This window comes from Budorcas taxicolor, chromosome 14 (assembly GCF_023091745.1).
Source record: "Budorcas taxicolor isolate Tak-1 chromosome 14, Takin1.1, whole genome shotgun sequence".
NCBI lineage: Eukaryota > Metazoa > Chordata > Mammalia > Artiodactyla > Bovidae > Budorcas > Budorcas taxicolor.
The window spans coordinates 82,928,917-82,943,736 of NC_068923.1; the positions used below are offsets into that span (position 1 = coordinate 82,928,917).

Consider the following 14,820-nt stretch of genomic DNA (forward strand, 5'->3'; position numbering starts at 1 on the left):
TTTCCAGCATCAGCTAGGGTCTTATAAATTTTACCTGTAAAAAATTGGAATTATTGATGTGAATGGTGTATTTCAAATAAATGTCATACAGTATACATATATCTACCTACAACTTGATTTTTTCATTCACTAGTGTCAAAGATAAGCAAAGCCAGACATTAGTTAAAAACAATTAAAACATTTTATCCAATAACTCTTGACAGTAGGGTCAAGAACTGAGCTCCATTCTGATTTGTGCAGACGTGACTGGGCTTTTGAAGGGAGAATGAGGGAGGCAGAGTGCTCAAGTAGAGTCAGGGAAGTGAAAAATGGCAAAAAGCCGGTTGGTGTAAATGAGATGAGGCAGCTGTGTCTGCTAGCTGGCAGTTATCGAAGTTAGGATCCCACCTTCTCACCAAGACTGGAAGGCCTTGGCTCTATTCTTCCTGATAATTACATTTCAAAGGAATGACTTTCAGGTCCTTGGGAAGGACACTCCTGAGTTGTGGGAGATCCAAAGTATGTCAGAGAGACAGAGGAAGGATTTGCAATTGTCAGCCTTTTTAGTAAATGTGCTACCAAATGGAGGTCAAGGGCTTATGGTCTTGGGTGTTGGCTAGAACAAACACCAAATAATGGAACATGTGGGGAGGCTAGATTGTCCCAGGGACAGGGCCTTTAGGCTGCTAGAGGCCATCCTAGGCGTGGCCAGGTCTCTTAGGGCGGGGGTTTGGATGAAGATACCCCTGCTGAAAGTACTTTGCAGTTCTCACGGTGTGCTTTGGAGATTTTTGTTTTCATTTTAGAATCCTTTTAGTTGCTGCAGGGTTTACAGAGTGTAAATAGATCATGATTTATTTAGGATTTTATTAAAAACAATCCTACAGTGAACATCCTTGTGCATGTGGCCTTATGAATTTATGCAAATATTTCTCAGTTGTCAGATCATAATGTGTTTAAATTACATTTTAATATGGTTTGCTAATTGCTTTCTGAAATGTCTCTGCCATTTAATACAGTTAAATGAAAGGTTCTAAGCTATTCCCCTCACTTTTGGTTTCCTCCCAGTAATAGTTGCTGTCATTAGTTTGGTGTCTGTCCTTCTTGACCAAAGCTCCTCAATAGAACTAGAATATAAATCATATGTAAATATTTAAAAATTTTCTAGTAGCCATGTTAAAGAGCGTATAAAGAAACAGGTAAAGTTAATGTTGTTAATACATTTTAATCGACTCAATATGTATGTAACTTCAACATGTAATTAATATAAAAGTTATTAACTTATTATTCATACTGAGTCTTTGACAGCAGATCTCAATTTAGATGCTGAAGTTTTATTTTACATTCTTGATTAGACTTCATATTTATGAAATAAGTTCTAAACATAATGTAAAAGTTTTACTAGCTGAGTTGAGTTTTTAAAAATTCTGTTTATGTTCACATCTGCATCAACAAAACTATCTCATCTTTTTCAGAAGAATTGATTTGACTTGGAAATAAAATCATGTAACTTTCAAAAACATGTCTGTCCAAGTTAAGCAGATTTACTAATTCTTGTGTCAATTCTGTATTGTTAACACTGAATTCATAAGAACATTGTATAAATTTAAAAGCAGCTCTAAATTTCAAAGTCAACAAAGTATTTTTCAAATTTTTCCTGTAGTTTTTTCATGTAATTAAAAAAAACTTAATTATAATTAAAATTTTCTGTCAGTTTATGTTAGAGGGATATATAATGTCAGTTACTGATTTGTATTTTTATGAAAATTTTTATTTTAAACATAGATTATTTTACCTGTCTCACCAGGTCACAAATATGCCTTTCTTTTCTTTGGAGTTTCAAATTTGACTCACTCATATACAGTATGATATTTATGAGAAAACATAAATTACATTGCCATTTTTTGTTTTTGTCCTTGATTTTTGAATGTTTATGAAGTGTCCGTTTTTTTGTTTTTTTTTTTTTAAACTTTGGTTCAATTAAAAATCTTGGGTTGGTTGGATTATTGGAGTTATTCTTTCCCATAATCACAGGCAATAAAAATTATAAATTTTATAGATAGTACAGTAATTTATAAAACTTTTCATGACCCAACCAATGAGCACTGGCAAAAAACCAGAAAAATTAATGCATAAATTTTGTTCTTTTTTAAACCAGTTCCAAGAATGTATATTTCCATATGTATTCCAAGTGGTTTTTGAAATTGATTATTTACTATTACATTGCTTTTCGCCTCACTGGGTCTTTGTTGTTGCGCATGGGCTTTCCCCAGGTGCAGCGCTTGGGCTCATCGTGGTAGCTTTTGTAGCAGGGCATGGGCTCCAGAGCGTGGGCTCAGTGGTGGTGTATGGGCATAGTTGCCCCCAGGCATGTGGAATCTTCCCAGACCAGGGATCAAACCCCTGTACCCTACATTAGCAGAAGGATTCTTAACCACTGGACCACAGGGAAGTCTTCCAGATGTTTAACAACATATTCGTGACACTCGTCATAGATTCTGCCCTAGAAAGTTGAGCAAAGTATTTTCATATGTATATGGAACAGTAATAAATGAAATGCTAATTTCTTGTTTTAAAATTTCAATAAATCTGGGTTTTTAGACTTAACAGAGCAGCATCTGTTGGAGTAGAACTGTTTTTTGTTCCATGTGTAGCTGAAATTCTTTGACAGATATAGAAGATTAAAACATAGCTGTGATATGAGTTCATGTATCTTTTTGTTCATGAATCGGTAACATTTCTCTGCAACTTTGAAAATCTTTTGAGGTAAAATGTGACTCATGTTAATAGGGCAGTATCTCTTTTATCGTAGAACTCACTTAAATCTAAAGGAAACAGTTAGCAATGTAAAAAATATTGAATTAGTTGATGTTTGATATGTTAGGTCTCATATTCTATAGGCATTTGTTGGTTGCTCAATTGAAGGTCTTTAATTTTTAAAATATCTTTTAAAATCTTTTCTCTATAATTTCTGATAAAATTTCCACAACTGAAATAATATATATTTTTACCATCTCTTTGTCTAAAAATGGTTTTCTTTTTTTGTGAGTGTGACCAAAATTGCAAGATCAGACCTTGTTACATATTATTTAAAAATATTTCTGGATATTTAATTTTGATTTGAGATGACTAAACTTTCTCAGTTCTTGTTTGTTGAGAAGAAATTGCTTGTCAGGTTTATTATGTTTATGTTGACACTGTCTCTTAGTATTGTTTAGTTTACTTTCTTTAAGCTTTTAAAATGTATTGGGCAACTTATTCCTGTTCTGCTTAGTAAATTACATTTGGTATTCAATGTGAAATATGCAATATGCTTTAGTTCTGTCTTTTTTCTGTATTGTTTCAATAAAAGTTTATGCACCTGCATTTAATTCTACATCAGTAGTGCACTTTTTTACATTAAAAATTTTGCTCATTATTTTTTAGCTAGAAAATTAATTCTAATTAAGACAGAATAAGTAATTCAGATTAATAATTACAGTTTACACATGGTGTCAATGTAATTTGTGCTGTTTGCATAAAATATTCAGACAAATCAATTAAATGTTATATCAGTGCATAGAAAAAATTAATTCAAGCAGAATCTCTGATTTAAGATTGACTACACTGGTGATGTGATTATGTGTAGTGTCAAGAAAAATTGCACTGACAAGTTAAAACAGGCAAGAAGACTTTACTCAAGACCGTTCCAACAAGGGAGAGAGACTGAACTCAGATGCTACTACAGCAGGGGATTGTAGCTAATGGGCAGGGTAAGGCAGTCAGGTAAAAAATTACTGAGAAAAACTTGGTTAGGTATAAAGGGTGGGAGTGTCAACAGTTTGGTTAGGTTTCAAGGGTAGGGGGATTGCCTATAAACTGGTTTAGTAGGATTCTTGTTAGTTGAGAAGAAGGCTTAGAGGAGCCTGACTAAAGTTTGGTCAAGGAGGGAGTTCTTGTCAGTAATACTAGAGACAATAAAATCATTTGTGACAGTTTAAGTAAAAATATAATCCTATCCAAACAATGAAGTTGTGTTTAGTGGAATAATATGCTGCTTCAGTTAAAAAATTGTGTTTTTATCAATTAAAAACTAGGGCTTCTCTTGTAGTTCAGCTGGTAAAGAATCTGCCTGCAATGCAGGAGGTGCCGGTTGGATTCCTGGGTCAGGAAGATCCCCTGGAGAAGAGATAGGCCACCCACTCCAGTATTCTTGGGCTTCCCTGGTGGCTCAGATGGTGAAGAATCTGCCTGCAATGTGGGAGACCTTGGTTTGATCCCTGAGTTGGGAAGATCCCCTGGAGGAGGGCATGGCAACCCACTCCAGTATTCTTGGCTGGAGAATCCCCGTGGACAGAGGAGCCTGGCAGGCTACAGTCCCTAGAGTCCCAAAGAGTTGGACACGACTGAGCGACTAAGCACAGCACGGCACAATTAAAATTCAGTAAAATAAAAAAATTCAATCTCTTCATCCCATTAATCACATTTAAAATGCTCAATAGATGGACTTCCCTGGTGGTCCAGCGGTTAAGATTGTCCTTCACTGCAGCAGTTCTGGGTTTGATCCTTAGTTGGGGAACCCAGCTCATGTGCCGCAGGGCCAAAAAAAAAAAAATTGCTCAATAGCTGGCTGTGGCTCATGGCTCCTGTAATTAGACAGTGGAGTTCTAGAACTTTTTGGACTGTCATTAGCTGTGTGTTGACCTGCATTCTGAACCTAAATATATGTTTTCTGTACCCACAGAAATATTTAGGTTTGGGTGTTTTTGATAAGCATAATGGAATTATATTGTATGTATTTTTGTTTCACTTGCTTTTTTTTTACTTACCATTTATTTTGGAGCTTGTTTTGTGTCAATACATAGAAATCTGCCTCTTGCATTTTAATGCTGCCCAGGGTTGACCATAGAATGGATATACTTTAGTGACTTTAACTGTTCCCAACTGATTGCTCTTACATTGCTCCCAGTACTATGCATCTACTAAGAAGGCCGTGTGTGTTTGAGTATTTTTCCAAGTAGATTCTGAGAAGTAAAATTACTGCAATTTTAAAAGTTTTTGCACATGTAAACTATGATTAGATACTCTCAGATTGCCATCACAAAACCGTTTACACTCCCGTGAACATTTCCTGAATAGTACTCTTTGTCCTGCACCTTCATCCGCTCCTGACATTTTCAGTCATTAAGAATTTTGCGAGTCTTATGAATGAAAATCATTTTTGGTATACATTTCCTTGATAGTGAGATTGAATGATTTTTCATGTTTCCATTAGCATTTCATTTCTTAACACAGTATTTGTATTTAAAGATAGTATATATCCTGTGTTCTTGCTTTTCTTCAAGTAACTGATTAGGTGGCTGGAGCAGGTTGGTTTTCAGTTTGCTTCTCTATGGACCAGAATCATTTACATGACTATTTTCTGCAGTCTTACTCAGCAATAAAACTGCTCAAAAACACTGAAATGCTAGAGACCACTAAAGAATCAGATTACCCTCTAGAGTTTGCCAGAAAACACCTAGCATCCTATAATGCCCCCGGCAATCTTTCACTTTTTCTCCTGACAAATAACATATTTAAAGCTTCTAGCACATTGTCTGGCTCAGAGTGAGAACTTAATAAATTTAATTCTCTTCCATTGAAAGAATGAAAAACAAACTAATTGAAAATTTATGGCGTTTCTGTAGAGCTGCAGTTCTTTGGATAGGGTCTGTGTCTAGATTTCTAGATTTGGGCTTCCCTGACAGTTCAGTATTTACCTTTGTTTTCCTTGGGTCTTTCTCAGTGCTTGGGAACATTATTCTAGGTAGGTGTTCAGTAATTGTTTGATTGAATGTAACTGTGTTGAAGTATGTTCTAATTCATTCTCCTGTCTGGAAAAACATGTATATCAGGAGAAAATAGGCTTGTTTGTTTACTTTGTTATTTATCATGTTTTCAGACAGAGATTGGGAAATATATCCTAAACACACAAATGGATAGCCTTGCAAGTGACAAGACTGACTGTTTGCTTTCATAGTCCAAATTGTGTGAATATAGCTAAACAGAAATCCTCCTCAGTACTAAGAGCCAATGTGATTTTGTTGTGTGCGTTCTCAAGGCGTTATTATGCAGTTCTGTGAATGGTGTTTTCTACACATGGTAAAGCAGGCTAGCTTATTCAAAGTACGTTACAGCTGGAATAATCCATTGCTTTAAAAATAATTTTTATCTGCTTTTTTAGACTTAGTGTTCAAATATTTTTTCGTAAGTAACTGGGGAAAAAAAAATACACGGTGGCTACTGGAGACTGTAAAATGAAGGAGAAGCTTAGCTTTACTGTGGAGTCTGAGCTGGGTGTAACCTAACTAGCTAGAGGATATGCAATTCCTGATTGACAGCAAGACCAGCGTTAGGCAGATTTTGTAAGAGAGAGCAGCAGCTCAGAAACTGTGATAAGGGCTCTGTTAGGAATCACTGCACTCACCACTCATATCTTTAGTTTTTTCATTTTTCTGCCTACTGGATTTGTAAACAAACAGCACAAAACAGTTCCTCTTTTGTTTTTATTAAAGTGATACTGCAATGCAGTTTCAGTCTATCAGCTAGGCAAACGTGTCGAAATTTGATATTCTCACTAAATTAGCCAGTTTTTAGCTGTGTTCTATGCTTATCTCTAGACCTTTGTGTATTAAATCCTATCTCGAGCTGTTCTCTTTATAAGCAAGTGTGTTTTGCTTGTGCCTTCCTGTCTTCTTCAGTGAGAAGCTTTATGTAGGTCAGGCTTGGCTTAAGCAGATTTCCTGAACCTGCGTCAGCTTAAGCTGGAGGAATTTTAATAAACCCTCCCCTGTAGGCGTGGGCCTAAATGAGGCTAGCCTAGTTAAGCCTGATCTTTCTCTGTTTGTGAAAAGAGCTGAGCAGAGCTGAAAGCTGCATGGTGGTTTCAGAAACTGCCTACTTAATTTGAAAAGAACAATGGTAGGAAAAGCTAGATCTTCCAATTTTACCTTATCTGAAAAGCTTGATTTGTTAAAGCTGGTGAAGCCATATGTTAAAATTCTGGAAGAACACACTAACAAACATTCAGTGATAGTGGAAAAGAATAGATGTTGGGATATCATAGCAGTTAACTATAATGCAATTGGAGTAGACCGCCCTCCTCGAACAGCGCAGGGCCTACGCACTCTTTACAAAAGGCTCAAAGAATATGCCAAACAGGAGCTATTGCAGCAAAAAGAGACCCAGTCAGATTTTAAAAGCAATATTTCTGAGCCAACCAAGAAAGTTATGGAGATGATTCCCCAGATTTCCAGTTTTTGCCTGGTAAGAGACAGAAACCACATACAAAGGTAAGCTTTATTTTATTTTGTTGTGGAAAATTATGGCGCCTCCTATCTATTGGGCTCTGGCTTAGTTGTGATAGAGATATGCATAGTAAACATCCCCACTACGGGAGCAGTGAATAGATTCTTTGTTTTGCATTCTTCAACAAGAAAAGTGAGGCTATGAGGAATTTTTCTGCTGCATTTGATTTAAGCCACTGTTGATTGTCTTCCCTTCCCCCTTCCCTCCTTCTGTAGTTTCTAAAAAGTAAAGGTTAGGGAGGAATAAATGGGATGTAATTTGTGACATTACCTCATAAACTTTTGAAGCTTTAATATTAATTTGTTTAATTAGCTTCTGAGAGGTACCTTTTTCTTATTTCACTTAAGATTACATTTCATTGGATTTTCAGTTTTGTATAAAGTTAGCAGTTTCAGGAGAAATGGGACCCTCGCTTTATTATGAATTTTCACTGTCTACAGTTACTGTTAGTTTCACTAAGTTTTTGTTGCTGAAAACCTAAAATGAACAATTAAGTAAACTTGTTAGTAGCACCATTGCATATGTATATGTTAAGACAGTTTAAATTATTTTTCTAGTTTATACTCAAAAGAGACAAGGAAACACAGGAAAAGGTGTTAATGCGTAATTAAGGATTCAGATTACGTAATAAAAGTTTTTGTTGCTTTTATGTGTTAATGGTCTAGTTTCACTTTAAGCTCTCCCATAGTGTTTTGCAAGGGTATCAAAATATGAATTTTAATATGTCAATAAGAGCAACTGGATTAGAAACAGGTTTTCGGTTGAATTTTGTGCTCTACGTAACCACTTGCCCGGAAATCTTAAAAAACTATTATCTTACTGCTGATTCAGATGTTAACTCCCAACAAAAGATAAAAATGGCAGCTTCATGCTTTTTTTGAATCATTTGGAATAATTTAAGCAAACCGTAAACTCCTTGCTAGTTGAGAAAGTTTCAAACTTAACTTTACAAAGTACTTTTCTGTTGTGAAAGAGTCTTTATATAAGCAAAATGATTAATTACCTGTGAAATTCCTTTGAAGTTAGGGAAGAAATGGGAAAAACCTTCTTAGTCAAACATATTTGTTATTTTGGTAATTTACTAGGATAGTATTTTTGAGCCCAACTTCTTACAATATACTTCTTATTTCTAGTTAATAGCATAGTGAAAGATAACACCAGTGGGAATCTAAGACATGGATACACACTACATTAATTCATGGGGTCACTGCTTAAACTGTTCACTGTGATGACAAATGATTAAATCCCAGTATGGTGAATAAAAAAAAAAAAAACCCTTCACAGTGAGACTGCTTTATACTCATTCAATTTTTTTACCTCTTTGAGCCATAAAGAACATTGGCTTTGCATTATAGGTATTAAACTACCTTTTGGCTATAGGCTTTTATAATTTGAAAACTAAAACTAAATGTAGTTTTATTAAGTTGTGTATTTTAAAAATACAGCAATGTAGAAGAGAAATAATATATATATAAGATACAAGTATCCGTTTACGTATAAATGGTATATGTACACATACATACATACAATATATATACCTACACAATCAGTCTTTTGGGACACCAACATTTCTCTGATAACATGAGTTAATTGATTTACACATTTCTATACCTACTGGATTTACACATTTCTGTGCCTACTGTTGGAACAGTTTTTTCAGTTTTTAAAGGTAAGAGTATCAGAAATAAGCCACTTAAACACTCATGTCAGCATATCTGCACGGCCACTTTCTCTACACTAGGATTTTCATTTAATTTATTTATATATTTAATATACTTATTTGACATCATCTTGACTCTTAATTATCTCAGAAGTTTATAATTACAGCATCTTAATTATGCTTCTATATAAATATGCCTGTTAATCTCATCAAACCCTCTATACTTAGTAAGGAAAATGCTACTACATATTTTATTTAAGGTATTAAAAGATATGCAACTATTTCATAAGGCTGTTTCTGCAATTCACATTGATTTATGTCTTTATTTTTGCCTCTCTTTAATATCAGATTATATTTTGTGTTTGTATAACCAATTTGATCCTCAGAATTCATATTCATAAATTTTAAAAGTCCTTTTCTGTTTGATCATTTTTAGTGACTTTCTCTAAGTCATTTTTAGACTTTGTTATGCCTTGTTTGTGATGTTTTAAACTAAAATAGCATGGAATGTAACAGATATAAGGCATATTTTAAATTTACATGGGAGTATATTATCTATGTTTAATTGTGAGTCTTATAGTCTATTATACATACTAATTTGGAAAAGTAATTATGTAGGTTTTTAAAATTTCATTTGTAGCTGTTTTAACTTTTTCCCACTCTAGGATTTAGAGATGTTAGTAAAAGTAAATCTTACTAATTTGAATTACATTTGTATTCCTTTTTTTGCTTTCAAAAATCATAAAATCACAAAGGCCAAGATTATAATTTATATAATCTATTATACAAATAGATTTTTCATAACATAGTGAATATCTTATTTCATTTGTACCTCTTAAACAAATATCTGATATTTCTAGCAATTTAATGCTATTGGTGACATATGGAGAGTTTAAATTCTTTTCCTTATGTTCTACTTGAAACTTGTTCCAGCATTTTAATCACCCATGTGGAATACATTCTTACCTGTATTACTTATTTATGATTTATAAAATGTTCTTTCAATAATATTAAGTGTAGCGTTTCCATTAATGTTCCAATAATCTCTTTCACCTCTATAACTTTTATTTTTAAGTTAGGCAGAGACATATTTTTAAAAAAACCTAAGAAACATTGTATTCTTAATTCACAACTTAATGTTATACATGAAATTATTTAAAAACCAACAATTTTAAGGAACATTGTGTTTTGTCATAACAAATATTGGTATATCAAAATTTAAATTATGCTAAAACTGTAGTTGCCTCTAATAGGAGTGCATATTTTATGGAAATTTCATGTAAATTTAATAAAATATCAATATATAGAGGCCATTAAAAATTGCATTAAAAACACCATTTCATTTATTCAGTCTTTCAACATATGACGAGTACCTACTAGATTCCAAGTACAGTATGATGCTGGTTACTGATGATTCAGTGGTGGACGTAAACCCTTGCTCTTGTACACTTCACCTGGCCACTGGTTAAAAGGCTTAAAGAACACCTGAGTCATGTGGTTCTGGATAGATAAGGGGGAAACACCACTGTATTTGAAATTGGAAAGTTAGGAGAACCCCCTGCTAGTGGAGCATACCCCAAATCATACACAGTCTTGATTTTTTGTGTGTGTGACAAATACGGAGATCACTACCTCTCAGAGACTGCCTTGTGCTGTCCACTGGCCTTCCACTGTCTTCCTTCCAAAGTCATGGACCTCAGTGATTTTTAGATTAATCAGTTCAGGAGAGCAGAAATAGGAGGTCTAGGACTACCATGTGGGGATAGTGAGGCCCAGAATGAATTAAACGACTCTTTACAGCATTTAAGAACCTTAGGCTTACAGGGACAATTGATAGCTCTTTGAGAGTGTTAAAAATGCCACTTCTTTTTTATTTACCTCCGTAGCCTTGTTTAGTATTTGTAATTTACTGTTCTTTCAAGAGCCCAATTTTAAAGTTAAGGATAGGGGAGAGCCATATATATATATAAAATGAATATATATATATATAAAAAATAATTAAAATCCCAGCCTTAGTCACTTTATTATTCTAAGGATTAAAAAATATTTTTTGTTTCATAATTTGCTTTTTAGCTTGGTAATTTAATGTATATTAAATATGAAATTATGTTTTAAAATGTTCTTGTCTTCATTTGATTTACATTTTATAATGGTTTTTTGTGTGCTGTAGTGCAAACTTGGATGAGGAAGCACAGGCTGGTACCAGTTCACTACAGGTAATGTTGGACCGCCATCCAGTTGCTATTACAGTGGAGGTGAAGCAAGAAGAAGACATTAAGCCCCCTCCTCCACTGGTTTTAAATTCTCAACAGAGTGATACTTTAGAGCAAAGAGAAGAACAGGAATTAGTGCCTGTAATGGAAAGATCTTTGTCACCATCACTTTCCTCTGTTGATATGAGAATGACATCGTCTCCATCTTCTATCCCAAGGAGAGATGATTTTTATCGGCATGAGAGTGGAGAAAATTTTAGGTCACAATTAGGGTATGATCCTCAGATTCTACAAATGCTGAAAGAGGAGCATCAGATAATTTTAGAAAATCAAAAAAGTTTTGGATTATATGTTCAGGAGAAGAGGGATGGATTGAAAAGAAGGCAGCAGCTAGAGGAAGAGCTGCTAAGAGCAAAAATTGAAGTTGAGAAGCTGAAAGCAATTCGACTACGGCATGATCTACCTGAATATAATAGTCTCTAAGATTTTTTTTCAGTCTTGCAATTTGATTTTAGTTTTGGCCTGATTAGTTTCATTTCGGAATATCCTGAAGCAGAGTACATATTCTTAAAACATATTGTTAATCTCTGTTATGAAAAAGGCTTTTTTGACATGATTTTCTGATTATTTAATTTTCCTTTGAGATATAGTAAAACTGATGGCATGCTTATAAATTTTTTGTCTTCCTGGGCCTTACAAAAGATGTTTTATTTTGATTATTAACATATATAAATGCATATGTATATACATAAATATTCTTTCAAAGTTCTGAATCTTCAACATTTTTAATTGACACTTTGAAAGCTGTATGTAGTTCAAGCTGTTTATTAATGTTAGATTAATTTAGAAGCAATACTAGCTTAATAGAAGCTTGTCTATATGACACTGATTTTTATGCTTTCATTCTTTGAAGGAATAAATTCTAGAATTTTAGGGACTAAAATATTAGGGACTAGAATTTTAGGGACTAAAATGGAAGGTATTTGGAGAACACTTTTCCCACCTCAATTTAAGGGTAATAAAACTGAGGGCAAGGGAAAACTCAGTGATTTACTTGGTTTACCAAAGCTCTTTATGGCATAGCAAGGACCAGCACTCAGTTTTTTTTTCTTTCTAATTTTTCCCCCCTGTGGTTCCATAGAAGAAAAAAATCCGCTAAAGTATCCTCCATGGTAAAAAAATTCGCTAAAGTATCCTCCATGGTAAAAAAATTAGAAACATTTATTTCATTAAAATTGTCTTTAAAAATTGGTGGATTGTGAAATCAGGGGGATTGTGTCAGTTACTCCCATCCTCCTTTTTTTTTTTTTGGTCCTGCAAAATAAGATATACTGTTGGAGCTGTTATATATTGAGGTGGCCAAAAAAGTTTGTTTGGTTAGTGAATACATTGTTCAGTAAATGTGTCTTTTATTTTTACTTAAAACCGAACTAAATTTTTGGCCAATCCAATATGTTGACTCTCATTTTGAATGTCTTAGTCTGAGAAAGATTTCTTTCATGGTAAAATCACAGTAAACTTTAATGAACAAAATTGAAATTTTACTTATAATAAAAATAGCAAAACATTATATGTGTATAACTTATGATATCTGTAGTCTTATGTTTCTGTAAATATTACTATTTTAGTATTTGTGGAAATAAATAAAACCTTGATTCTTAAAGCATACATACACATTTTGTTAAATCTTTAATATGTGTACTACTTAAGGATTTCTATTTTGGCTAGGGGTTTGTTGAGGAAGGCTATTTTAAGCCAGGCTTTAGAATGGGGTAGGTTGGATTTCAACACTTTTGGGGGGAAAAGGCTGTTTATGTCAGAGTGAGCAGCATGAAGAAAGGCATAGAAGAAGAGAAAAAGTGGGTCAGAGTGTATAAGCCCAAATACAGTGCTAAGCCAGGTGACTTTTAAGTGATTTTAAGTGAACACAGCCAGCTAGGGCTGTGATAGTCTGGATGAGGACATATACTTTGACTAATTGGGGTTAGCTACTCTTCAGCTCTAGCAGAATTTTTACATGCAGAAATAAGCAAGAAATCTGCATTTTTATGAGAAATTTTTATTTTTTAAACATTTACAAATAATTTAAAATGTTTAAAATAATAAATACATAAAACAATGGGCCTCATTCAGCCATTGGGCTTCTGGCTCATGGCCTTTGGTATAGATAGATCAGTGGTTCACCAAGAGTGCATCTTGACCAGCAGCATCAGTATCACTTAAAGAACTTGAGAGAAATGTAAATCCATTCCTCTTGGATCAGTGACTCAAAGGGGAGAGTCCAGCAGTTTGTTTTAATAAGCTCTCTAGAGATTTCTGATGCAAGCTATAAAGCCATTCAAAGAACCACTGAAACAGTATTTTGAAACCTAACGTAAGAATTAAAGATTTTAAAATTAAAAAAAAAAAAGAATAAAAAAAAAAACAAGTTACAAGAAAAAGTTATAAAGACTTTAGAGGAGTAGTTGGTAAATAAAATAACAAATACTGATTTCCAGTCAAAAAAAAAAACCTAACGTGGTGCATAAATCATTAGAATTTCAAAAATTTTTGTTGAAGAGTGGGTGAAGGTAAACTGAGGGATATCATTTTGGAAGTTGGAAACTGGTGCTAGATTATGGATTACATTAAAAGCTGTTTTAAGGAATCAGATGTGAATGTATAATGGGAACCCTTGTAAGGCTTTTGACTAGGGGCATATGCCTTAAGCTCTGTGTTAATGTCATAATAGCACCATTTCAGAGTGGGCATTGTAGTGAGGAGATGAAATCCAAAATTTAGGTTATGGCTACAGGAATAGAAAGTAAATAAAATAGACCCTTACGGTACCGTTTGAACCTGTTGACTGCTTAATTTCATTGGTGTTTTATATCTGCTATTAGAGTTAAATATTATAAAAATGTCTTGAATGTATAATGTATCCTTTTGACAATTTCATCTTCTTTAATCTGCTCTCTGACTTTTCTTTCAGTCTAAAGACTTTAAAATTCTTATTTGAGGTAATGTTTTTACAGTATAATTCTCGTAAGTCTTTACAGCAGTAAGCTTAAACTTTTTGAAATTACTGAAAGCAAGTTACCATACAAAATGTAATAATTCATATTATAATCTTAGCATGGTACTACTCAGAATTGTTAATGAATGTTCAATTGGAATGCTAACTTTGTACAGCTAAATCAGTTTTCCAAATTGTTCTGTGGAATAGTCATTCTATGAAATGTCTTTATTAGCAAAGTAACATGTTCAAAAAAGTGCAATATACATTTTTTTGGTGATTAGATTCTAAAATAAGTGTGGAAGGTAAAAACATAGACTATACAAAATTGTCCTTAAACATTTTTTTTGCTGCTGAGAAAACGTAGTCTGCTTCAGTAAGATTTTTCACCAGCGGTGTTCAAGATTGTTGTTTCATTGCTGATATCATGTGACAAATGTGTTAGCGTTTAGGGCCAAATAGAATAGAAAACCTTAGTTTTACATATTTTTAAACACCAGTATTCCACTCATTGCAGTGGAGTTCACTGCAGCAGTTTTTCTGAGTCACTGTTGTTTAATTTTAATCTGCAAAAATTAAAGTGAATGTGATTCTGATTCATTTTTATTGCTCCCCCTCCTCACCCCAGCAACTATAGTTAGCAGAGG

The 14,820-nt window shown here is 33.7% G+C and overlaps 2 protein-coding genes across 2 annotated transcripts in view; both read left to right on the forward strand.

The window, feature by feature from the left end:
- The window catches only part of RAD54B (RAD54 homolog B), a 104,240-nt gene that overhangs the window by 21,916 nt on the left and 67,504 nt on the right, over positions 1 to 14,820 (forward strand). The window lies entirely within an intron of this gene.
- Positions 6,916 to 11,661, forward strand: FSBP (fibrinogen silencer binding protein). Its single transcript, XM_052651915.1, has 2 exons — positions 6,916 to 7,289; positions 11,136 to 11,661. The coding sequence occupies exons 1-2, from the start codon at positions 6,916 to 6,918 to the stop codon at positions 11,659 to 11,661; spliced, it is 900 nt and encodes a 299-aa protein (XP_052507875.1).